The sequence below is a fragment of the Drosophila suzukii genome, chromosome 3, assembly GCF_043229965.1.
Source record: "Drosophila suzukii chromosome 3, CBGP_Dsuzu_IsoJpt1.0, whole genome shotgun sequence".
NCBI lineage: Eukaryota > Metazoa > Arthropoda > Insecta > Diptera > Drosophilidae > Drosophila > Drosophila suzukii.
The window spans coordinates 17,159,510-17,183,274 of NC_092082.1; the positions used below are offsets into that span (position 1 = coordinate 17,159,510).

Consider the following 23,765-nt stretch of genomic DNA (forward strand, 5'->3'; position numbering starts at 1 on the left):
TTTAAGAGGAACCCAATTGAACTGCCGTCGGCTGAAAATCAATTACGTTGAATTGGTATTTCTTTATTTCGATTAGTATGTATGGACATTTTTGGTGTATTACAAAATACTACCTCAATTATTGGCGGTTATTGCACCTGAAATTCATTGGAAAAGTCGACTGCATTGTTGCAGCTATAGTCACACGTTTGAAGCGGTTGGTTCCAGTACAGCCCGCTTGGGCAGCTCAATTTAATCCCAATGTTATAGACACACTGGATGAATTTGGTGCAATCGGGCGGATAGGGCAAAAATTGCAAGCCAGATGAACAGCTCAGGGCCGGAGCCTCCGTGGACTTCTTTTCCTCGTCCGCACAAAACTGTGAGTCCCAGGCACATACATTCAGTTCACGATCCCAATAGAGACCATCAGGGCATAGTTTCAAAATTCCCTCACCATAGAGGCACTGATAATACTGCCTACAGTCAGGTGCTGGAAGAAATAATTCTCCATCAGGACACAGGACTGGAGGTGGCAGTGTTGTGGTAGGAATCTCCGTAGTTACCTCCTCCGTAGTTGCCTCCTCCGTAGTCGCATCCTCAGTGGTAGATTCATCTGTTGTATTCTCAATGGTACTATCCTCTCCCGATGATGCCGCCGCACCTACAAGTAGTGCAAGCATTCCAAGTATTCCAACAAGGTTATAGCCTTAAATTAATAAAAATATTAGATGTTTCGCTATAATATGTTAGCTTGATTAAACAACCTCTCATGTTTTGCAATGTGGACGGTCTCGCAAAGTACAACTTTTCACAATGTTCCTTGCTTATATAGCAATTGCTTCCAGTTAATACTGAACTACTCTTCATTTTATCTACCTAATCTTTTACATTTTCACGTGTATTGACTGCCATAGTAAATCAACTTTAGCGCTCTTTATCAATTTATTGCCTTGCAATTTTAAACAATGCCCGTAAGAAATGGTATAAAGTTAAAAAGGCTGAGTTATACAATTTGTGACAAGCACTAAAGAAAATAATAGTGGATTTAAAAATAAACAAGGAAGAACGCTATAGTCGAGTACCTCGACTATCAGATACCCGTTACTCAGCTATATAGAGATATGCAAGCAGCAAAGCGAGATTAAAATGCGACACCTACCGGCGGTATACAGATTTAAGCGTTATGGGCGTTAGAGTGGGCGGGGCAAACTTTGGGTCAATCGATAGGTATTGATGAGAACATTACATTTCAGTTAAAATTTTTATTCTAGCATCAAAACTGTAGGAGCCACCGTTTTGTGCGGTTTGTGGTGGCGTTAGAGTGGGCGTGGCACTCTACTGAAACAAACTTGCGCTGCGCAGGAATCTCAGGAATCTGCGTGCCTAATCCCAGTATTGTAACTCTCCTAGTTTCCGAGATCTCAGCGTTCATACGGACAGACGGACATGGCTAGATCGACTCGGCTGGTGATCCTGATCAAGAATATATATACTTTATAGGGTCGGAAACGCTTCCTTCTGCCTGTTACATACTTTCCGACGAATCTAGTATACCCTTTTACTCTACGAGTAACGGGTATAAAAATATCAACTAATACAATTTATTTACAATCTGAAAAGATTTTAGGTGAAGCATAAATTTAAAAACAAATCTTTATTAATTGGGTCACTGTTTTTAATTGTTTTCTTTTTACAGTGTATTGGTTTGTTGATACTTTAAATAGTTCGCTTTGTTATTATTACTAATATATACCTACTCATGTTCGAACACTTTAAGTGTTCTGGGAAAATAATACGTCTGTCCTGATTATTTCAAGTACATCCGGAAACTTATAAACTGCGTGACACAAAGGAGATTAGAAAAACTACTACTTTTTTAAGGTTCCATTTAGATGTCTGTTACGTTTTAAAGTTGGAAGGAAAATTGAAGGTTAAACTTAAACATAAATGAAGAAGGTTTTTGTCTGATATTGGGGAAAGTGCAAAAAAGACCGAAAAACATCTCTAATATTTTCGACTTTTAGTTAGTTCATTAATAAATAAATCATTTAATCATGCTTATGTAGGCGCATTGAATGTCAAAATGAATTAACTACATATAGGTACATTGGTCGTCCAATCTTATCAAACAAGACAGTAAATTGCTATTAAATGGTCATGGCAGAGATATGACTGGTACCAATGAATAATTGGAAACCCCTTAAGTAATAAAATTCAAGTTTTAATTAGGTCTTTATTTTCCCTTTTACAATCCAACGTTGAACGTTAACTCATCTTATTCTTATCTCAGAATCGCTGAAGTTATCGTACATTTTAACAAAGCATTTACTAGGCCCTGTCACTCTTATCAAATGGTGTTGTTATCTAATTGTTATCGATTGGTAATTTATTAATGATCTAAAAACATGATATCTTAGATTTTCTAATTACTGTATATATCCCCAATAATCGAATAATAAAAATTATTGGATTTTGCCAGAAGTATTTGTGCACATTTTGATTTAGCTGGGTCATCTGTTTAAGTTAAAACTCCTGGACACTTGACTTCTACGAAATAAATTTTAATATAAACTTAAATATATTTTTAATGACCAGCATAAATTTTAATTTTTTCTTAAATTTTTTTGTGTGTATGCCAATTGTGTTTTCTTACCTTTTCGTTTAAGCACAATTGTTTGAACTCCTTATCAATCAAGGTTTTGCGGTTCTATCATAATTGGTTAAGAAAGTAATAATAAGAACATTTTAGTGTCTTGTTGTATGCTAATTAAAGTCTGAATCAGATGCAGTTCGAATAGTATAAATGCACTGACGATAGGGAACTTTTCATTGGTCTGGTTACTAGTCGACTGATCGTTGCTACGATGAGATGTAAGTACAGGTAGAGAACCATATCAATATCCTTTAACATTAAAGACAATCGTTTTTGGGTTTCAGTGGTCTGGATTTTGATGTCCTTGCAGCTTATGCTGCTAGCAACTGCTCTCAGTGCCAGACAATGTGTTAAACCAACTGCTGCCCCACACCCCACGGAGGATCCCGATGACCCCACTGACGATCCATGGGATCCCACGGATGACTCATCTGAGGATCCATGGGATCCAACTGATGAGCCCTCGGGTCCCACGGGAAAGCCCACTGGAGTGACAACTGAAAGTCCTTTAGATCCATCACCCACTAAAGAACCTTCGGTACCAACGGGAGATCCCACTCCAAATCCGTCGGATCCCACTGAAAAACCATGGGAGCCAACAGGAGAATCAACCGATAATCCATCGGATCCAACGGAAGAACCCACTGAAAAACCATCGGAGCCAACAGGAGAACCAACTGATAACCCGTCGGGTCCCACGGAAGAACCCACTGAAAAACCATCGGAGCCAACAGGAGAACCAACTGATCATCCGTCGGATCCCACGGGAGATCCCACTGGAGAACCATCCTCTCCAACGGGTCAACCCACTGAAGATCCAACTAGAGAGCCTAATGATCCGACGGGAGAGACAACAGACTCTCCTTTAGATCCTACTGGAAAGCCAACTGAAGAGTCATCACCTTCTACAGACGAACCCACTGACGAGTCCTCAGTTCCTTCGAAAGAGACTACTCGAGTTACATCAGAAACAACGGTCGAGCCGGGAAGTTCAGAAAAACCAACTGACGAACCTCTGAGTTCCAGTGAATCAACGTCCCAGACTACACCCAGCGTTGATGCGGACGCCTCTTGTAGGACTCATCAGGGAGTCCAGTTCCTGCCACATCCGTATGATTGTCATCTATACATACACTGCAATGGGGATGTGGGATACGTCATGGATTGTCCAAGTGATCTATTCTGGAATTCGGTCAACCAGACTTGCGACAAGACCTGCGCCTAGAGAAATAAAGAACTTAGAATAGTATGCTCTCAAAAATGATTCCTCTACCCGTTTTCTTTGTTGTTTTAGAGTGATCTTGAGCTTGAACACGACCACGTTTGTGACATTCATTCATAACATTGCGAATTCCTAGCATCGAATTTTGGGGAGTGGTTACACTGCGATAGGTGGTTACTTCCAGGAACTACGGGGCTAGAAGTTCACACCTCAATTAGACCAACATGATAGGCACGTGTTTAACATGATCAACATAATTGATAGAGATAAGATCAACTAATATGTATATAAAAGGCATCAAATTTTTGGCAATGATGCAGAGTACATCTCGAACATCACAAGTGGAATAATACAAGTGAACAAGATGAAAGGTGAGGAAGTTCAGGATTTTAATGGTAACCAGGACTCAGAGCCCCTTTTCTCCAGTTACTCTGCTAGCTGTGGTGGCACTCACTACAGTGGCATCCTTCGTTGGAGCCGCCGATCCTGAATGCATATACCGGAAGATACGAGGACTCTCGCCGCACTGGCCAAAACCCTTGAGCTGCTCCACCTACTACCGTTGCTCCTCGAAGAACACCGTGCGCACGGTGACGTGTCCGTTGGGCAAGGAGTACAACCCGAAGAGTGGCCGGTGCTCCAGGGCAGGTCGAGGCCTCTGTAAGCTGAGTCTCATAGCTCCACTTGCCGAGGTAATTTTCAAATCCTTCAAAATGTCTAATTCATAATCCCCATATCTTTATTATTATCCACTTATTCTCCAGACCACCAATGTGTGTTCCTTAGAAGTGAATGGAGCCTATCTGGCCAAGAGTGGCTATTGTGCCGAGTTCTACATCTGCGACGAGCAGACGGCCTACCCTCAGAAGTGCGACGCAGGAAGCTACTTCAATAATACCCAGGGTGCCTGCCTTCCGGACACGAACTCCACCTGCTGGCAGAACCTGTGCGTCGGAAAGACGAGCGGTGTCTTCTTGGCTAACGAGGAGAACTGCGGCAGCTACTATGTGTGCTCCGACTCGGAGGCCACTCTTCAGACCTGTCCTCTGGGCAGCTTCTTCAACACCACGGTGGCCGCCTGCACCGTCGACACTGGAAATAAGGAATGCTGGACTAACTTCTGCATTGGAAAGACTGATGGATCGGCTGTGGCCGACGAGTCCAACTGCTCCGCGTTTTACGTGTGCTCCAACAACACGGCCACCGCTCAGGAATGTCCTGAAGGTAGTCACTTTGAAGACACCAACTGGGGTTGTGTTCCCGGGGATTGTACCACGGAGTCCCCAACCACAACCACTGAACCCTGTGATGAGGTGACAACCACCACCACCGAGCCCTGTGATGAGGTGACAACGACAACCACTGCACCCTGCGATGAGGTGACAACCACCACCACCGAACCCTGTGATGAGGTGACAACTACAACCACTGCACCCTGCGATGAGGTGACAACTACAACCACTGAGCCCTGCGATGAGGTGACAACCACCACCACCGAACCCTGTGATGAGGTGACAACTACAACCACTGAACCTTGTGATGAGGTGACAACTACAACCACTGAACCTTGTGATGAAGTGACAACCACAACCACTGAGCCCTGCGATGAGGTGACAACTACAACCACAGAACCCTGCGATGAGGTGACAACCACCACCACCGAACCCTGTGATGAGGTGACAACTACAACCACTGAACCTTGTGATGTGGTGACAACCACAACCACTGAACCCTGCGATGAGGTGACAACCACCACCACCGAACCCTGTGATGAGGTGACAACGGAACCTCCAGTCTCCTGCGATTGTGGTGACATCAAGAACGCCGAATTTATTCCCGATGTGGATAACTGCCGCAAGTACTTCATCTGCAGCAATGGTGTCCTGGTGGCCGAAGATTGCGGCAAGGGCAACTTGTTCAATGCCACTCTCAGCGTTTGTGAGGTGGATTCAAAGAACGAATGCTGCGTGGCGGATTGCACAGATGGTGAAGTAAAAGTGGATCCCCAGGACTGCACCAAGTACTTCAAGTGTCAAAGTGCCGATTGGACATCCACACCGTGTGCAGCAGGAAGCTATTTTAATGTAACTCTGCAGACTTGCCAAGTGGACAAGGACAATGTGTGCATTGAAGCTTCGACCCCCACAGAGCCCACAGTCTCTACTATTAACCAATGCAAAGCCCGAGATATCCCAACCAGCGGTAAGAATTGCTGGAGCTACAAGGCCTGCATCGATGGCCAGTGGGAGGATGAGTCTTGCATGGCGGACTACTACTTCAACGCCACCTTGGGCATTTGCCGCCCGGATACAGATAACATCTGTCCGGAGAACAGATCAAGTGGATCGCGTCAGAGGAGGAGCGTGGAGGATTGCACCTGCGAGGGCGGCATCGCCCAGGGAAGCATTATCAGCCATCCCACCGATTGCGATAAGTATCTGATCTGCGAGAACGGAGAACTGGTGGAGGGCCTGTGCGGCGTGGGCAATATCTTCAAGAATTGCAGCGGCGTCTGCGCTCCGGACACCAAGGCCACCTGCTGGAAGTGCATCAACAAACCGAATGGCTACCAGATGCTTAATCCGACTGACTGCACCAGCTACTTGACCTGCTGGAATGGCCTGGCCACGGAGCACTCTTGTGGATCCGGCGAGTGGTACAATGGCAATGATGAGTGCGCCATTGATATCTATGGCAAGTGTATCAACCCATGCTCCTGCACCGCCAACGGCAACGTGGCCCATCCCATCTGCACCGATTACTTCAAGTGCACGGACGGAGTCCCCCAGGTGGTGCAGTGCCCCGCCGGTGAGGCCTTCGATTCTGAAACTGGTCTGTGCTCCGCCACCGCGGAGTGCTCGGCCAAGAGCTGCGCCACCGCCTCTGACGGCACCACTTACCCCGTGGCAGGAGACGCAAGCAAGTTCTACGTGTGCCTCAACAAGGAGCCCACCATTGTAGCCTGTCCGGCTAATACCGCCTACGATGCCGACCTGGGCTTTTGCAAGACTGTACCCAGTGTAAGTTAACACATTGACTTTAAAGACTTTATAAAAATTGCCTAGATTCACTTTTAGGCGATGCCTCAAATTGTTTTTAATTTTTATAAAAATTAAGTACTTTTCTTCTGGCAGTTCTACAAGGGCTATTAGTATTAATTAAGATTTTACATCTCCCTGTTTTTAACAAATCTAGCCTTATTGCGACCAGACTGTGTGCAAGACTGCCACTGAGTACTCGACCTACCCATCGCAGAGTAACGACTCTTCGACTTTCTGCCTGTGCGAAAATGGTGGAGGATATCTCAAGTCCTGCGCCACCGGATTGTTTTACGACGAAACTACAGAGACCTGCTCTTTTGTAAGTCCTTGTATAAATATATATGTGAGGGATTTGCAGTTATTAAACCATTCCTTTCCGTTAACAGTCAGGAAACTGCGATCCTCTGATCTGCACCGGTCAGTCGGAGTACTACGTGTCAACGGACTACGAGGACCCCAATAGTTTCTGCCTGTGTCGCGCTGGCGATCCCATCTCAGTGCCCTGTCCCCGAGGCTACACTTTTGACAGCAATGAGCTGGAGTGCGTACTCATTTCTCAGCCAGATGTAAGTGTTTAGGGATATATCCTGGAATTTGTAATCATTACTATTCTAATATCTTTAAAGCCACGTTGCTCATGCAATGCATGCGCGGGCAAGACGGACTTCGATACTGTTTCGGCTTTGGATACTACCGATGGCTTCTGCCTCTGTGTGGATGAGGTTCCTAAGTACGTCAGCTGCCCCGATAATTCCCAGTATGACAATGATCTGGGTTACTGCACCAGCACTGCGGTAAGCCGTTTCCAGGACTAGAGTTCAGACATCTTTAATGGATATTCATCTTGCAGGAAGAAACAACTTGCGCTGTGAATGCCTGTGATGCCACCACTTGTGAGACGGAATCGGACTACAACACCTTCCCAGTGCAAAGCGATCCATCCGGCTTTTGCTACTGTGTTAACTACTGTCCAATCTATCGCGCCTGTGGCGATAATCTGGAATACAACGAGAAGTTAGGAATCTGCACGGAACCAGAGGTGAGTGATGGGATCACCAATATATTACTTACAGTATGTTAGTTTTGTATGGATATAATCATTATTAGGATTCATGCGTTGTCCCCAAATGCAATGAAGAGAAATGTGACGTCCTGGCGGAGTACACTCCATACGAGCCCAACGAGGGATCGGATGGATTCTGCTATTGTGAAGGCGGTCTGCCAACCTTCCGTCTCTGTCCCGATGGCCAGGAATTCGATGCCTCTTTGGGAATATGCAAAAAGCCTGTGGTAAGACGACGTCCCAGTATAACTAGGGTACGTTGAGTAAATTCTGAATTATTTCCAGGATGGCTGCGTGACTACCTTGTGTGATGTTGACAAGTGCTCTACCTTAAGCGACTATGTTCCCTTCCCAGTGAACGGGGCTACCGAGGACAGCGATTCCTTCTGTTACTGTGAAGATGGCGACGTTGTCCTGACGCAGTGCAGCGCCGAAATGGTGTACCTTGCGGATCAGGGGCGATGCGGAGTGGTGGCGGTAAGGATATAGATAGTTATGATGTTTGAGGATGGTCATTGAAATAGTCTTTCGTAGGCATCAGAGTGCATTTGCGAAGCGGGTCAGTGTGGCTCCTCCAGTGACTACTACTCCTATCCGGCTCTGAGTACGGTCGATGGCTTCTGTTTGTGTGTGGCCGGAACCCCGGTCTTCAAGGATTGCCCCGAGGGTAACACCTACAACACCGCCGTGGGTGCCTGCCTGTCGCCCTCTTCCAAGATCGCCGAGGCCAGCCTCTGCGATGCCAGCCGATGCCACAGCCGTGCCGTTTTGGCCTCCACTTTTGCGGCCGCCAATACCAGCAGTGGATATTGCAGCTGCCAGGATGTGGGAGTTTCCACCTTCACCAGCTGTGCGGATGAGCATGTTTACGAGGAGAGCGTGGGATCTTGTGTGCTCGAGGCTTGCGATTACACCTACTGCCTGAACAAAGTCGCCTCCGAAACCTTCGAGGCGAAGAACACCACCGATGGCTTCTGCTCCTGCAATGGAGTGGCCACCTTCCAGCATTGCGAAACGGGACACGTTTTCGACAAGGTCCAGGGAATTTGTCTACTGAAGGACACCATGGCTATGATCTCTTGCAACCTCAAGGAATGCCTGAAGCGAAGCCAATTCGAACCCTTCGCTGCGGAAAACACCAGGTCTGGATTCTGCTCCTGCGATGACCAGGAACGCATCAGTGTCACCTATCATCCGTGCGCCGAGGGTCATCTATTTGCCCCCGAACTCGGCGTGTGCAAGGACCACGACATCCAGAAGCGCTCCTTGGAGGCGGAGGAAAACGTAAGGTCCCTGTCCTTGTTCAAGAAATTCTTCCCGAAACTCTTCTAGGCCAGTATTGAGCCGCTTTTTATACTCTTATACACTACCTTACGACATTAGTTGTTATTTATGAGTTACGGTTTATGTGAATGTTCCGCTTGTTCCACTTCTATACGTATTAAATACCCAATAATGTACTCTACTCACATATGCGCTACAATAAATTCAAAATAGATGAATTACAAAATTTCGGCTTTTTATTTGTGTGCCTATAGAATGGAACATGTGGATTTTGCCAAGTTTCAGAAAAAGTAGGGTGATCAAGGTAAAGGTGGTTTTTATTTAGAGGTTTATTTTGACTTCGTAATGCACTATCATGTTTGTAAAGATAAATTTAAGTGTGGGTCTACAGATTTAACATCTAGAAGATGCATGAGAGAAATGATCTTTTTTCTAAGAAGTGTAATTGAAATCTCAGGTAATACTTAGTTAGCTCAAATAGTATTTGCCATTAGCCTCAGCAAAAAATATTTTAAAGTAGGATGGTTACTAATCTTAAAATGTTTAAATATTATATTATTAAATATAGGTTTGGAATATCATTTAATACCCTTACTTCTATTTTTTAGATTTGTTATATGGATGAGATGCGCTCGGTGCCAGCGAACTGTTCCCAGTACGAGGTGTGCATCGATGGCCACTGGCGGCGACGCACTTGCTCCGACCAGCGGTACTACAACCCGGAGCAGCAGCGATGCCTGGAACCCCGGGACGACCTCGTCTGTGCCTACGCCCGGGTATCAAATCTACCGCCCTGCAGCAATATCAGCGAATCTCGGACGGTTGTGGCCAAAAGTGGGAACTGTCTGCAATACTTCCGCTGCTCCGGTGGCAAATGGCGCCTGCGCAACTGCCCCAAGCAGCACTACTACTCCCCTTCAATAGGATCATGTCTGCCCTTGCCGAGGGGCCTTGAGCAGGAAAGGAATCAAACCATGTGCGGTTTGGCGAGGAGCAAGTCTGTCAGTAACTCCTCGCAGGATTGCCAGCACCTAGCAGTGCGTCCTTCGTTGGCAGGAGGCTGTCAGAGTTACCTCATGTGCCTCGACAACTCCTGGTGGCTGCATCAGTGTCCCTTGGGCATGTTCTTTAGCCGGGAGCACAACTACTGTCTGCCCAATGATGCGGGTCAGTGCTCTCAGCCAGCGGAGCAAAATGCGACGAACTGCTCCAATGGAGACAGCCGGTCCTTGGTGGGCAGTTGCCACAGCTACGAGTTGTGTGCAGGTGGTCAGTGGACCAGGAGACGCTGCCAGGAGAGGGAGCAATTCGAGCCCATGCTGGGATGTATGCCCAGTGATGGTAGCTGTCATGACAATGGGATGAGGCGGATCTGCCAGGAGGGGGAACTACGAGCTCGGTTCAGAGACAACTGCTCCCAGACATTCCTCTACTGCGAGGCGGAGGAGTGGCATTTGGGCAGCTGCCTGAGAGGGCACAGCTTTGCCAGCAGCCTCAACAAGTGCCAGGTGCAGTCACAGTGCCATCTCCAGATGAGGGATCTCCCCTCGGAGAATCGGTGCCTGGGTCAGATGGATGGCCTAAGTGTCGCCGATCCCTCGGATTGCACCCGATTCTACCTGTGCCTCCAGCAGACTCCCGCCATCCTGCAGAACTGCGTCTCCGGCAGCTTCTTTGACTCTAGCCAAGGATACTGCCGACCAAATGATGGCTCTTGCCAGCTGGCCATTTGCTCGGGTCTGGAAGATGGCAAGCTGGTGGCGAATCCGGAGGATTGTCGTTCCTACTACAGCTGCTCCAGCCAGAATGGAACCCGGTTGATACAGTGTGATGAGGGGCAGTACTTCCACAGCTTCCTCTCGATTTGCCGGATGGATTATGGCCAGTGCCGAAAAGCTTCCAATGATGAGGATTCTGGGACCGCAACCAGGTTGTGCTCTGGACTGCATGGAGTGAGAATATCCCACGAGCGCTACTGCAATTTGTACTACGCTTGCGTCAAGGGACTAGCGATTCCCGTAGAGTGTCCAGCAGACCATCAATTTAACCCGGTGCTGTCCACCTGCGAACCAGAATCACAGGCGGTACAACCATGTCCCAATGGTCAGCTGGAGGGGAATATTACCCACGTATACAGCTGTGGAAACCTCCAGGATGGCAGCTTCCTGGCCAATCGGACTGACTGCACCCGGTACTTTATCTGCGCCGGAGGAGTGGCCACTGCCCAGCGATGTGCCGCGGGCACCTTCTTCGATTCGGAGCAACAGCTCTGCCTGGCGGATGATGGCTCATGTCCACTGGTGGAATCAGATACAGATGATGATGACAGTCCAAACAATCAGCATGTGCCTCCAGATCCGGTGGTTTGTGAGGGCAAGCATGGATACATCATGCCCGATCCGGCCAACTGCAATAACTTCTACATCTGCGTCTCTGGAAAACTTCGCCATGAGCTTTGCTATACGGATTACTTCTTCAACGCCACGTTGCAGCAGTGTCAGGCCTACGAGGTCTTGTCGAATGGGGATTCCATAACAGAGAAATCTGTAGAGTCCCGTCAGGTGGAGATAGGTGGTCAGGAAAAGGCAGCGACGACTGGGATCTGCAAGGATGCACCCACTACTTTTGCTGGAATATGTGGTGTCATCGGAAATGGCGCTTCAGTGGCGGAGCAGGGTGACTGTAGAAGATACACCAGCTGCGAGGATGACGAACCCGTCTCCCAGCGATGTCGCAACGGAGAAAGCTTCGACAGTCTCTTGGGAATCTGTCGACAGAGCGATGGAACCTGCCTCATGGAGAATGGCGAAAGGGTTGGAGTCTGCAACGGAAAGCATGGACAATTGACTCGGGATGCCGACAACTGCCGGGGATACTTCACCTGCGTCCATGGCCAAAGGATCGAGGGAGAATGCGCCCAAGGAGAGTGGTTCAACCGACTGACCAACAGCTGCGAAGTTGATGTCCTGCAACAGTGCATAAGTTCTCCAGTGAACGTAATCAGCGGCGATAGCTTGGGTTAAATGAAGGATTGGCAGTCAATCTTATGGTGGTGGTCTAATACATATACTACAAAAATATCAGCTATTTTTTAATTCCGATAAATATATTTGGAGAGTAATTAAAGAAGTGGATTTTAAAGGTTTGAGTCCGTTAAAAATGTTAAATAGTTGTATTAATCGATGGTTTAATATAAAATCATTGTGCTAAGGCAAACAAAATAAGTACAATGATCTTAAGTGTTTCAAAGAAATGAATAGATATACCACTTATTCATATGCACAGTCAATTGAGACATTTCATATTGAAACAAATAGATAATCCGTTCACTTTACTAACAAAGGTTAACACACCAAAATAATATTTAATTATTTGACGAGTATAAATAAGTAGGGCATCCCGTTTTAGAAAGTATAGGATACGTATTCTGAATTGACATTGCCACCAAGCAGTAAAAAAAGATAAAAAGAAAACACGCAATACCTTCTCTAAATATGTTATTATAAGTGGGCTCAAATGTGACCTAATCTGACGCAACGTCGACCACAAATAAGTGAAATTTGCCTACTTCAATTCTCGGCCTGAAATTGTTCTTTACTAACAGTAAGATACTGCCAATCAAAAACAATGGAGGCCCAAAAACGGTCAAATCAGCACGCACTAAACCCCGAAATAACAAAATTAAGCAAGGATACCACAGTTATAAATGACGTGCATTCAATCAAAATAGACTCCCAGCCGTACAATAATAGTACCTATAACATACGAGTACCAGACAATGTCGCATATAACTCTATTTTTATGGTCCCGAATTAAAGGTAGTAATCGTCAAGGGTGCGTTGCTTAGGGTGCCCCTGGGATAGCTTCATTGAAACCTTAAGTTAATTTTACCTATAGGTCAACCTGCATTACATATGTAAGAGTCCAAGTACTATAACGACCGTAGACCCTGTGAGTAACTGACGTCATTGACAACTATCAATGCGATGGTCAGGATACGTTGGCCCGTATAGTCGGCCTGATTTAAAATTAGAAAGTCATCACGAAGAGCCTCGTGCAACAGCGAGTCAAATACCATATTAATAGGATATTCGTGTTAAAAGTACCCCAAGACCATTTGGAATGAGTGTTAACTATGGTTTAGCCAGTGATGGAAAAGTACTGATTGTTTATATTTACCTCTAATATAAATAATAAAACATTTTAATTATTTACTGCAAGGATAAGGGGTCAATAAGTTAGTATAGGTACTTGGTATCATCTAGGCATATTGAACCAAAAACACCTCTCATTTTAGTTTTTCTTATCTTAATAAAAAAAGAATTATAATTCTTGTTAAAGTATCATTTAAAATAAAGCAGAATTATTGATTTCTCATCCATCAGAAGATCTTACAGATGATTGGGTTTCTTAGACAGAATTATAACCTTAAAAAAGTCCCCATAGAGAATAAACGTAGGTTCCAATATAGGTACAAATACCGCTCATCACTATCGGTAGGACTACTTCCATAGACCACTGCTCGAGTTTTACACATCGAGAGAACCGCGACTACGAGTACTACTCACCGTGATTAACTATCTGTCCCAGAGTGTCACTGTCCTGAAAGGAGGGTCATAGCTCCTGGTGGTCGGTCAATCGGTCGGGAACCGTCGTGGTGAGCGGTACTCCATATAGAGAGCGGAAAGTGTCCAAATTAAGTGCTATTAGAGGTGGCCAGGATGGACGTGCGAGCGTGTGCTTGGATAATGTGAACCTTGATTGAAAGATAATAATTATAAGCCACACAAAATCAATAGTGGGTCCGTTAGTTTGCATTGGGAATCCAAAAACATATTAGAGTACCCGTACCAGATCTTAAAAACGATCATTTATTGTGAAAGTGATAACATAACACTCCAACTGCATCTGAATAGAAGCCGCAATCAATAATCGATTACTCATATACGACGGGAGCGAATCAATAAACCTTCAATTGTTGTGATTACTTCAATGGCATGGGACTTTTCACAACTGCCAACAAACGCTGACATTTCCAGGACGTCCGTCGCACGCTTATTAGTGATCCAGGTACGAGTTAGAATGGATTTATTTGTCCCTCGTCCAGTGTCAGTCCACTACTGGCCACCACATTCCGATATACATGCATTGTACAAACATATATCCCAATACGAAATCTAGGGCAATTATTTAGAACTATTGTCATTCGTTCGTCTGGGAAAGTGTTCACCACTCGTAGCAACAAGTTTGCTTCCCCTCCAAGGAGCGACCCAACTGGACTCGCTCTCATAGTGCACCAATGTTAATGTGAAGGCATTATTCCCAATGACTGTTGTTTTTCCCCGATCCCAACCCACTGAAGCCCACATCGGGCTATACAAACACCTTCAGCGGGTCAATGTCGAATGCGTGGCCGAGTTCACCTTTTGATTGGAACGCGTTTGCAAATGAAGATACAAATACTCTTAAGGGTATAAATTAACGCCCTGCTCGAGGCCAGTAGTATAAACATACATGAATAGTTAATGGCTTTGGGGAATCGGGGCATAAAAGTATGTGCAGCCTGACAACTCTTGAATGACGGCCCACAAAGAGCCCCCTCCCCTTAAAGTTTACGAACTTGTGACTTTAAATAGTTTATCATGGGTAACGGAGCAGGTGCTCCAAACTAGGCCAAATTAGAAAGTGGCCCCATATGACCTGCGTCCATCCAATTGACCGTCCACAGAGTTCCATGACGCCATAGTTCCGACGCAGAGGGAAGACGATGAGCAGTCACGAAGGAAGGTCCGGCGAGAGGTCACACATCTTTCAGATCCGCATCGACAGCGTCGAGGATGAGAGCACCGCCCCCATAACGGAGGCCAGTTCTCGAGAGGATCTCATCGGCAGCGCCGCCCGCGAGGGCGACAGGACCAGCGAGCAGTCGGTCTTTCAGTTCCCCAGTGAGTAGTTGCGTTTTATCCATTAAGAACATCAAATAAATCATTTAGATTATACCTATAAAAACAGTCAAACATCCTTATGGATATGGTTAAAAGTTGTAAAAGTCTTCTTGGTAATTTCCAATAAAACTTAATTTATTTATAGGGACCTCGAAATAGGAAAGCTCTATCTATGAAACAGTGAGGAAGGATAAACCCATTTAAGATAAACATAAAAAAGCAATTAAAAATAATTTCGACCTTATAAAGAGTATTCTCGTAAAGAAATTGTTTTGGCTCTTTATTTTATATGAGTGCACCTTACATATATAATTATTATTATTTTACTTACTTTAAGGGACTTCAAAAGATCGACTGTAGCTTACAAATACTAGAAAAATAAAATAAAATGTACTGGAAGATACATTTTTCAGGACTTGCAGCTGCTACCTTATAGACATAATTAAGTAATTATCTTCTACGTTTTTATTTATTATTATTATTATAATTACTTATTTAAAAAGTCACGATACACATAATACTCCTGAGGCTTAACGTTTTATTCTTTATTTAGCTAATAATATAGTAATGAGAGTATTCTTAGTAACCTGAATAATTAGTTGAGTAAATTATTCAAATTCCCTCTCCAGGATTCCTTTCGGTGCCAACGCTGCGAAGTCCGCGCCAATCCCCAGATCCCTCCACCAGGAGGCAGGTGATGTCCAGTCCGGCCAAGAGCGAGCGCATGAGCCGCCGGAGCCAGACGAAGGTGCGACCACGAAGACTTAGCCAGGATAGCGGCATTGTGGCGGGAAGATTGATAGGATACGGGGTGAGCTCGATTTGTACTTCAAATAACAGATTATATTAATAACTGCGAAACTTATATTTACAGGAGGGTACCTTTATTGACTCCAACCTCCAGTCAAGGCATCCAATCGAAACGGATCCGCCAGATAGCTTATACAGCTGCCAAGGGAACGATAATGTTGCGGTGGGAAACATCAAGCCCGCCACTCCGATTCCGCCAAAATCCAAACTGAGTGCCAACCGGGCTCGAGCTGGATCGGCTGCCTACACGGAAAAGTGGCTCAACTCCTCGGTGATGCGGACTAGCAATGGCAATCCCCTGTTCCCCAAGTCCAACTCGATTGCAGTGCCACTGCCCACGCATCTGGAATCCGAGTCGGCGGAACCAAGTCCCACGCAAGCATTTGGTCCCAAGATCGTGGGCAGTAATGAGGAAGATATTCCTGGCACGGCCATGCGGCGCAACCTGGGTCTAAACTTGAGTCCCACACTGGGCTCCGGTGAAAGGGTGAATCAGTCCTATGAGATTATGGAGTCCTCGCATTCCAACGTTTTGCCCGACCAATTTGGCTATCGGCAACTTATTCCCACGGAACGGAAGGCCTCGGATAGCACGAGTTCCGTGAGCGGAAGTTACTATGGCAGTCGAAAGGCCAGCAAAAGCAACAGCTTGGGTGGAGAATCCGCAGACGAGAGGAGGGTCAGCAAGCAGGATCGGGAGGGCTTGGATCCGGAATCGCTGATGTTCCGTGATGGCAGGCGGAAGGTGGACATGGTGCTGGCCTGGGAGGAGGAGGACCTGGGCGTCATGACCGAAGCGGAGGCCAAGCGTCGCGACAACCGACGCTGCTTCATGGAGAACCTCATCAAGGAGGGACTCGAGGTCGAGCTGGAGGACAAGTCGCAGTCCTTCAACGAGAAGACCTTCTTTCTGAAGATTCATTTGCCATGGCGGCTGGAAACTCGACTGGCTGAGGTCATGAATCTAAAGCTGCCCGTGAAGAGATTCATTACCATATCCGTTAAGCCATCTTGGGTGAGTCCATGTAAAGTTATATTGCCCTTGGAGGTATAATTGGTTTTTAATCTTAGGATGAAGAGAATGTTGTTCTGAGGAATGTGCAATATTGGAAGGATGTGTGGCAGCGCCTGACCAAAAAGATTCAGCTTGACCAGACTCTTCTAGAGGGAGAGACTACTTTTAAGGCTGCAACAGCTAATGGCAATCCGGAAGAGCAGTAAGTAGATCAATTAATTAAAAAACTTTGGTTGTATAACCTGACAATAAGTGATTCAGATCTTACATTACCTACTTAGAACCCAGTGATTACTTTTTAAAAAAACGTTTAGAACCGATTTCTCAATGCATATTAAAGCTCTATTTTGTTTTGGTTTAAAAAAAGTTAACATTAAGTTTAATTGATTTGGAAGACACATTGTAATGTTCTTTTTACAAAGTCAATTATTTTTACGAAACAGCAATTTAACTCAATAGCAAATTCCAAAGTGTGTTAGCTGTGGACACTTTTGTTACAATAAATTTAAGAACCTTACAAGCGCATGCGCGTATACTTTATATTAAGTATACGTAGTGCCATGTTTAGTAAACGTGGATGGGTTCGATAAGTAAATAATCAGTAAAGGTATATTATGCATGTGATATTTTTCTAAAGTGGTTTTCCTCACCCACAGGTTTATAGTCAAAGACCGAGCCACGGCTTTTACCAGTGCCCAGCGGTCGCTAATGGTGATGCAGGTGCTCATCCGGACGCCCTTCGACGAGAGCGACCGCAGTGGCATCCGGCGCTTAATAAACGATGGTACATATCTGGGCTGTTTTCCGCTGCACGAGGGGCGGTACGACCGACCCCACTCAAGTGGGATCTCGCTGGACCGCCGGGTGCTCTACCAGACGTGGGCTCATCCCTCCCAGTGGTACAAAAAACAGCCGCTGTGTCTGGTGCGCAAGTACTTCGGCGATAAGATCGCCCTGTATTTCTGCTGGCTGGGCTTCTACACGGAAATGTTGGTCTATCCGTCCGTGGTGGGCACTCTCTGCTTCATCTATGGACTGGCCACCCTGGAGTCGGAGGACAACACGCCCAGCAAGGAGATCTGCAATGAATATGGGACCGGGAACATTACCCTGTGTCCACTTTGCGACAAGGCTTGCAGCTACCAACGACTCTCGGAATCGTGTCTCTTCTCCCGGCTCACCTATCTCTTTGACAATCCCTCGACGGTGTTCTTTGCCATCTTCATGTCCTTCTGGGGTAGGTGGTTTTTAATCTTTGAGAGTAATAAAGAATAATAATAAAGAAATAATTATGGATCGACTTTGTATCTTTAAAATAGCCACCACATTCCTGGAACTCTGGAAACGCAAACAGTCCGTTCTTGTTTGGGAATGGGACTTGCACAACGTCGATATGGATGAAGAGAACCGCCCTGAGTTTGAAACGAATGCCACTACGTTCCGCATGAATCCCGTCACAAGGGAAAAGGAACCCTACATGTCCACCTGGAACAGATCCATAAGATTTGTAGTTACGGGTAGTGCTGTGCTTTTCATGGTGAGAAATGTTTTCTATAAGTAATATTTGTACTGCTAATTGTGATTTTTCATCAGATATCAGTGGTTTTATCTGCTGTGCTGGGCACCATATTGTATCGCATAACTCTGGTGTCGGTTATATATGGTGGAGGTGGATTTTTTGTTAAGGAGCATGCCAAGCTCTTCACCAGTGTCACGGCTGCCCTGATCAATTTGGTGGTCATTATGCTACTTACAAGAGTGGGTTAAGGTTTTGAGATCCTAAACACCGAAGCTTATATCTATTCTATTACAGATCTACCACCGCATGGCCATTAGGTTGACCAACCTGGAGAATCCGCGCACCCACACGGAATACGAAGACTCCTATACGTTCAAGATCTTCTTTTTTGAATTCATGAACTTCTATTCTTCGCTCATCTACATCGCTTTCTTCAAGGGTCGGTTCTTCGATTATCCGGGTGATGATCAGGCCCGCAAAAGTGAGTTCTTCAGGCTGAAGAATGATATCTGTGATCCGGCAGGATGCTTATCCGAACTTTGCATCCAACTGGCCATCATAATGGTGGGCAAACAGTGCTGGAACAATTTCATGGAGTACCTATTCCCCAAGTTTTGGAACTGGTGGCGTCAGCGGAAGCACAAGCAGGTTGGTTGAAAAATATCCTCACAAAAAAATCCATTTATGTGTATTTTCTTTTTTTAGGCCACCAAAGATGAGTCCCATTTGCACATGGCATGGGAGCAGGACTATCACATGCAGGACCCTGGTCGCCTGGCCTTGTTTGATGAGTACCTGGAAATGAGTAAGTTTTCCTTTTTGAAATATTTAAAGTTGGAATATTATTATATAGCAACCTTTTTCCCGCCAGTTCTTCAATATGGCTTTGTTACCCTTTTTGTGGCTGCATTTCCATTGGCACCGCTCTTTGCCCTGCTGAACAATGTGGCTGAGATCCGCTTGGATGCCTACAAAATGGTCACCCAGGCTAGACGTCCCTTGGCGGAGCGTGTTGAGGACATTGGGGCTTGGTATGGAATACTACGGATCATCACCTATACGGCCGTCGTATCGAATGCATTTGTGATAGCCTACACCAGTGACTTTATACCACGAATGGTTTACAAGTTTGTTTATTCTGAAACCCACACTTTGGCTGGCTACATCGAGCACTCGCTGTCCATCTTCAATACCTCGGATTACAAGGAGGAGTGGGGTGCCTCGGTCAGCGAAAGAGATCCAGACACCTGCCAGTATCGCGGTTATAGGTAAGTTCCGCTTTTTCCCAGTCTCCTAGACCTCTATTTATAACTAAATTCTTATTCCTTGCAGAAATGGTCCCAAGGATTATGAACCTTATGGACTGAGTCCCCATTACTGGCATGTCTTTGCAGCCCGCTTGGCTTTTGTTGTGGTTTTTGAGGTGGGTTTTATAATAAAGGATATATTTTACGTCTTAGAATCTGAAGCTATATTTTATACGTATCCCATTCCAGCACGTGGTCTTTGTCATAACTGGCATCATGCAGTTCATCATTCCGGATGTCCCGTCCGAGGTGAAGACACAGATGCAGCGGGAGCAGCTGCTGGCCAAGGAGGCCAAATACAATCACGGAATAAAGCGGGCCCAGGGCGACAGCCAGGACATTATGAGTCTGTTCCGGGACACCAGCAATCGCACATCGATCGCCGGAAGTCAGGGGACTGCCCGAGGAAGCTGGGCTCGCCGCTTCAGCCGAATGAGCGACGGACTGGATGCCCATGTGGAAGTGGCCGCCCGACCGCGAAGATCGGTGGAGTCCACGGTGTGGGAGGTTTCCTGACACGAGGAGGAGGCCGAGAGTGAGGCCCAGGAACAGAACAAAAGATGAACCTACACTCGTCTCCTTTCCAACAACTTTAACTTATATTATTTCATGTGTTATTGTCGTTTAAGCTCCACAGTTTATAGTTTTTGGTTAAACGCAAATATAAATACTGTAAATAAATTATTTTCATTGTTGTCGTGAAATTAAATTGTTTGAATTATTAACTCTTTGTAAAGAATTTGAAAATTTATAAGTAAATATACAATCCTTAATAATCAAAAATGTATCTTTAAAAAGGAATGAATTTAAGGAGCTTCTAGTCATAGAAATCCTAAGTTAGGATTCCTAACCATTCCAGCACATTATAATTTAAACAACCATCCGCACCGTTGCCACAACAACCAATCCAACATGACTTTGTTTATACATTCATAAATTTATAGAAAAAAGCCTGACGTGTAAATTTATCAGATTTTTTTCTGAGACATACATTTTTCGATAATGAACAAGAAACTATCCCCGGAGGATGCATTTTACGAAAATTTGACATTGGGCCTTATAAGGACACTCTGTGAGTATGTGATTATCCGAATTGCAGTGTCCTGTAAAAATAGGAGCTTCTGAACTTCCAGCCAGTGTTCCAAGGGTATGTAATGTGACTCTGGAGCGCCGACAGCCACTGAATGCCTGCCAGGTGGTCAATTGGGAGCAGAGGCACTGCGTCTACCTCCCTGAAGATATGAAGAAGTTCTACCTATCCTCGGATGGATTTATTCTGAACTGGAGTTACCAGTACGCACGTGAGTGGAGTGTCTTTATTACCTTGCTATTTGGATGTATACTTTCATTCCAGCTAACGATATTCGGCGAGTGGGTCACATCCACTTTCCACACCTGCTCCAGGTGACTCTTCTCCGGGAGAATATTGAAACGACTGCGAGCCACTCCAGCAATTCAAGTGCCTTGCCCAACTCGGATGGCCTGGGAGCATCCAGCAGCTCGCAGTCCCTTCCAGCTCCGATGGCCAACGGGAAGGACAAATGGGGCAATGCCACGCCCATTATAACGGCCAAGTCAAAGATATTCGAAATCAACAATGTCAACGAGGTGGCCAAGGTGGGTTGAACATAAAAACTATACAATTTTAGTATGTAAATTCTTGGAATCTCTCACTTGATAAATTGCCTAATATTCTTCCAACAGGTGTGCATGCTGTACGAATCCACAAGTTCCAACAATCCAAAGTTCTATCTGCTGGAGCTGAGCACCCTAAGCTGGCAATTTCTGGCGGACACTTTCAGTGAGTACCTCCGCATGGCCATTGCCCACTTGGGACTGCCCTACTGGGAGCTGTGCTTCTCCACCTGCGGCTTGCCCTCGTGGACGGAGCAGCTGTTCCTTCTCCTGGCGCCGCATCTCTTAGAGGAGCACGAACAAAGACGTGGTCGGGTACTAAATCCGGCCTGCGAACATCCGTACAACATCATCGATCCCAACATATTCCGGGGCAAGCCGAAAAGCGTGGCAAAAGCGTCGGCCAGCAGCACCAAACAGAACCATAATAAGTGACTTTCGGTAGAAAAGTAAACAGTTTATTTGTGAAGGTACGTAAATGCCACAAAACAATGAGATGGATACGTGCAAGGGAGTCCCTGAGGATAGACTGGGTCAATATGTGCAGATGAAGGAAAATTACAAATCATGACGGCAAATTAAAGTTATTTATGAATCAATAAAGTTCGCCTTCGAAAGCGGATTTCTAATAATATTGTCGGGGCTTACATCAGCTTCATTTTGATAATTCGCAATTTGTAAATAATCTTTTAGATTACTTTAAAACACAGATCCAAAGACCTGTTTAAGGTTGTATTGTGCCCCATGATTCATTCTTTAGATATTGGCCCATTCCAAATTTCAGGAAGTTGGATGAGGTTTATGATTTGCCTACGGCTCAGTAGAAGTCCGCACTCTTGTCCTCCAGATCGGCCAGCATTTTGTCCCTGATCTGTGGTCGCGGATCCTCCGAGATCTCGGTGGGCACAGCTCCGGCCTGGCCCAGCATGAACTCCAGCTCCTCGACGGTCAGCTTGTCGCCGCGCAGCTCAAGCGGACCGATATACTGCTTGCGCAGCGCTCCCTCGTGGTAGATGAAGATGGTGGGCAGGTTCTTCTCAGGGAAGTTCGGTATGCAGGTGGTGGCGACGGAGCGCAGGAACTTGGTCTGCGGGAAGCGGACGGCAAGCTGCTGCATGTGGTGGTGGATCAGGGCGCAGAGCGGGACACCGTTGGCGTACAGGTGGAGGACCACCCAGATGCCTTCGCCGGCCTTGGTGACCTCGTTGACATAATCCTGGCCAGAAATTTCGCGCACGGATCCAAATCGCGCCTTTTCAGCGGTGGCCCTCATCTCGGCAATGCGCTTGAGACGGTATTGCTCTAGGACAGCCTCATCCTCGGAGTCCTCCAGTTCGTCGAGTTCGTCCAGCGACATGTCGTCGATCTTCTTGTCCCGCTGGCCCTCGTTTAGAGGAAGATCTGTCCGCTTCTGGATGGCATCATCCATCAGCTTCTGGATCTGATCCTCCGTGATCTCCGCCTCCTTCGCCTTGGGTCCAATGATTCCCTTGGCGCGGAGCACATCATTCCACTCGGTGTCTTCATTGGGGTCCTAGGGAAAACAAAGCCACGTGAGTTTCCGTTTTCATTCATCATTTTCATTACCAAATATGGAGTTTATTTTTGGATGCACCAAAAACACACCCACAGTCGCGTTTCCCCAAATACAACCCATTGTTGCTTGGAAAATAAATGCAACCTTATTTAACCATAGAATTTCTTCTTACCTGCATTTTTATTGATTATTCTTTGATAATAAATACTTAAATATATTTAAATTCCGAAAGCATGCACCGTTTTTGTTAACTAAAAATAAAACTGAATTATTCTAAATGACTCATGACCAGGGATGGAGTGAATTCCTATTCATCGCATGCTATCAGCCGTTTAGAGATGATAGCGTGAGCGATGTTTTGTATGTAAGTAATTCAAAACTTTTTTTAATTTGGTTACATTTTTAAGAAATTTAATTCTAAAAAAAATAAACATAAGTAAAGTAAGTAAACAAATATTATAATGTGTACGTTTCTCGAAAATAAAATGCTCTATAAGGGTATATAAAACACGATATTTATAATGTCATTCTTTTGCCATTTTACTATTTTTATTTTTATTTTGATACCGATATTATTATATTTTTAACTATTTAAAACAAATGGGTCTATGATATGGATAAATATGCAACACCAACGAAAATAACTTCTTTTGTCCGTTCTTTTTGTCTGTTCTTTTTAAATCATTTAGAATATTACTTTAAAAAAGCCAGTGCGGTAAGCAAGCTCATCCTTATTTAGCCTTACATTAAAA

The 23,765-nt window shown here is 45.4% G+C and overlaps 6 protein-coding genes across 7 annotated transcripts; 4 read left to right on the forward strand and 2 right to left on the reverse strand.

Moving 5' to 3' along the window:
* Window positions 1-32: 32 nt before the first annotated feature.
* LOC108014672 (probable chitinase 10) lies at window positions 33-894 on the reverse strand. Of its 2 annotated transcripts, XM_070996450.1 has the most exons (3): window positions 747-894; window positions 114-688; window positions 33-61 (listed from the first exon to the last, which is right to left on the reverse strand). In XM_070996450.1, exons 1-2 carry the CDS (start codon window positions 847-849, stop codon window positions 129-131), a joined length of 663 nt encoding a protein of 220 aa, XP_070852551.1. In that variant the 5' UTR covers window positions 850-894; the 3' UTR covers window positions 33-61; window positions 114-128. The 2 variants fall into 2 exon arrangements, with proteins under 2 accessions (XP_070852551.1, XP_016936327.3); XM_017080838.4 differs by having other exon boundaries at window positions 43-688.
* Window positions 895-2,697: 1,803 nt separating this feature from the next.
* On the forward strand, window positions 2,698-3,899 carry LOC108014670 (uncharacterized). Its single transcript, XM_017080836.4, has 2 exons — window positions 2,698-2,853; window positions 2,920-3,899. The coding sequence occupies exons 1-2, from the start codon at window positions 2,847-2,849 to the stop codon at window positions 3,858-3,860; spliced, it is 948 nt and encodes a 315-aa protein (XP_016936325.4). The 5' UTR covers window positions 2,698-2,846; the 3' UTR covers window positions 3,861-3,899.
* Window positions 3,900-4,068: 169 nt separating this feature from the next.
* Window positions 4,069-12,316, forward strand: LOC108014674 (uncharacterized). The gene is made up of 11 exons (XM_017080840.4): window positions 4,069-4,228; window positions 4,284-4,549; window positions 4,622-6,877; window positions 7,053-7,217; window positions 7,285-7,464; window positions 7,525-7,692; window positions 7,749-7,937; window positions 8,006-8,188; window positions 8,247-8,438; window positions 8,496-9,245; window positions 9,854-12,316. The coding sequence occupies exons 1-11, from the start codon at window positions 4,222-4,224 to the stop codon at window positions 12,266-12,268; spliced, it is 6,771 nt and encodes a 2,256-aa protein (XP_016936329.4). The 5' UTR covers window positions 4,069-4,221; the 3' UTR covers window positions 12,269-12,316.
* Window positions 12,317-13,882: 1,566 nt separating this feature from the next.
* On the forward strand, window positions 13,883-20,550 carry LOC108014651 (anoctamin-4). The gene is made up of 13 exons (XM_036816306.3): window positions 13,883-14,315; window positions 14,974-15,190; window positions 15,820-16,001; window positions 16,065-17,015; window positions 17,072-17,217; window positions 17,672-18,252; window positions 18,335-18,552; window positions 18,609-18,773; window positions 18,829-19,182; window positions 19,240-19,339; window positions 19,406-19,802; window positions 19,867-19,957; window positions 20,031-20,550. The coding sequence occupies exons 2-13, from the start codon at window positions 15,013-15,015 to the stop codon at window positions 20,355-20,357; spliced, it is 3,690 nt and encodes a 1,229-aa protein (XP_036672201.3). The 5' UTR covers window positions 13,883-14,315; window positions 14,974-15,012; the 3' UTR covers window positions 20,358-20,550.
* Window positions 20,551-20,758: 208 nt separating this feature from the next.
* On the forward strand, window positions 20,759-22,108 carry LOC108014660 (tubulin polyglutamylase complex subunit 2). Its single transcript, XM_036815980.3, has 4 exons — window positions 20,759-20,913; window positions 20,975-21,142; window positions 21,196-21,458; window positions 21,546-22,108. Exons 1-4 carry the CDS (start codon window positions 20,844-20,846, stop codon window positions 21,909-21,911), a joined length of 867 nt encoding a protein of 288 aa, XP_036671875.3. The 5' UTR covers window positions 20,759-20,843; the 3' UTR covers window positions 21,912-22,108.
* On the reverse strand, window positions 21,913-23,335 carry viaf (viral IAP-associated factor). The gene is made up of 2 exons (XM_036815981.3): window positions 23,186-23,335; window positions 21,913-23,010 (listed from the first exon to the last, which is right to left on the reverse strand). Exons 1-2 carry the CDS (start codon window positions 23,189-23,191, stop codon window positions 22,294-22,296), a joined length of 723 nt encoding a protein of 240 aa, XP_036671876.3. The 5' UTR covers window positions 23,192-23,335; the 3' UTR covers window positions 21,913-22,293.
* Window positions 23,336-23,765: the final 430 nt, after the last annotated feature.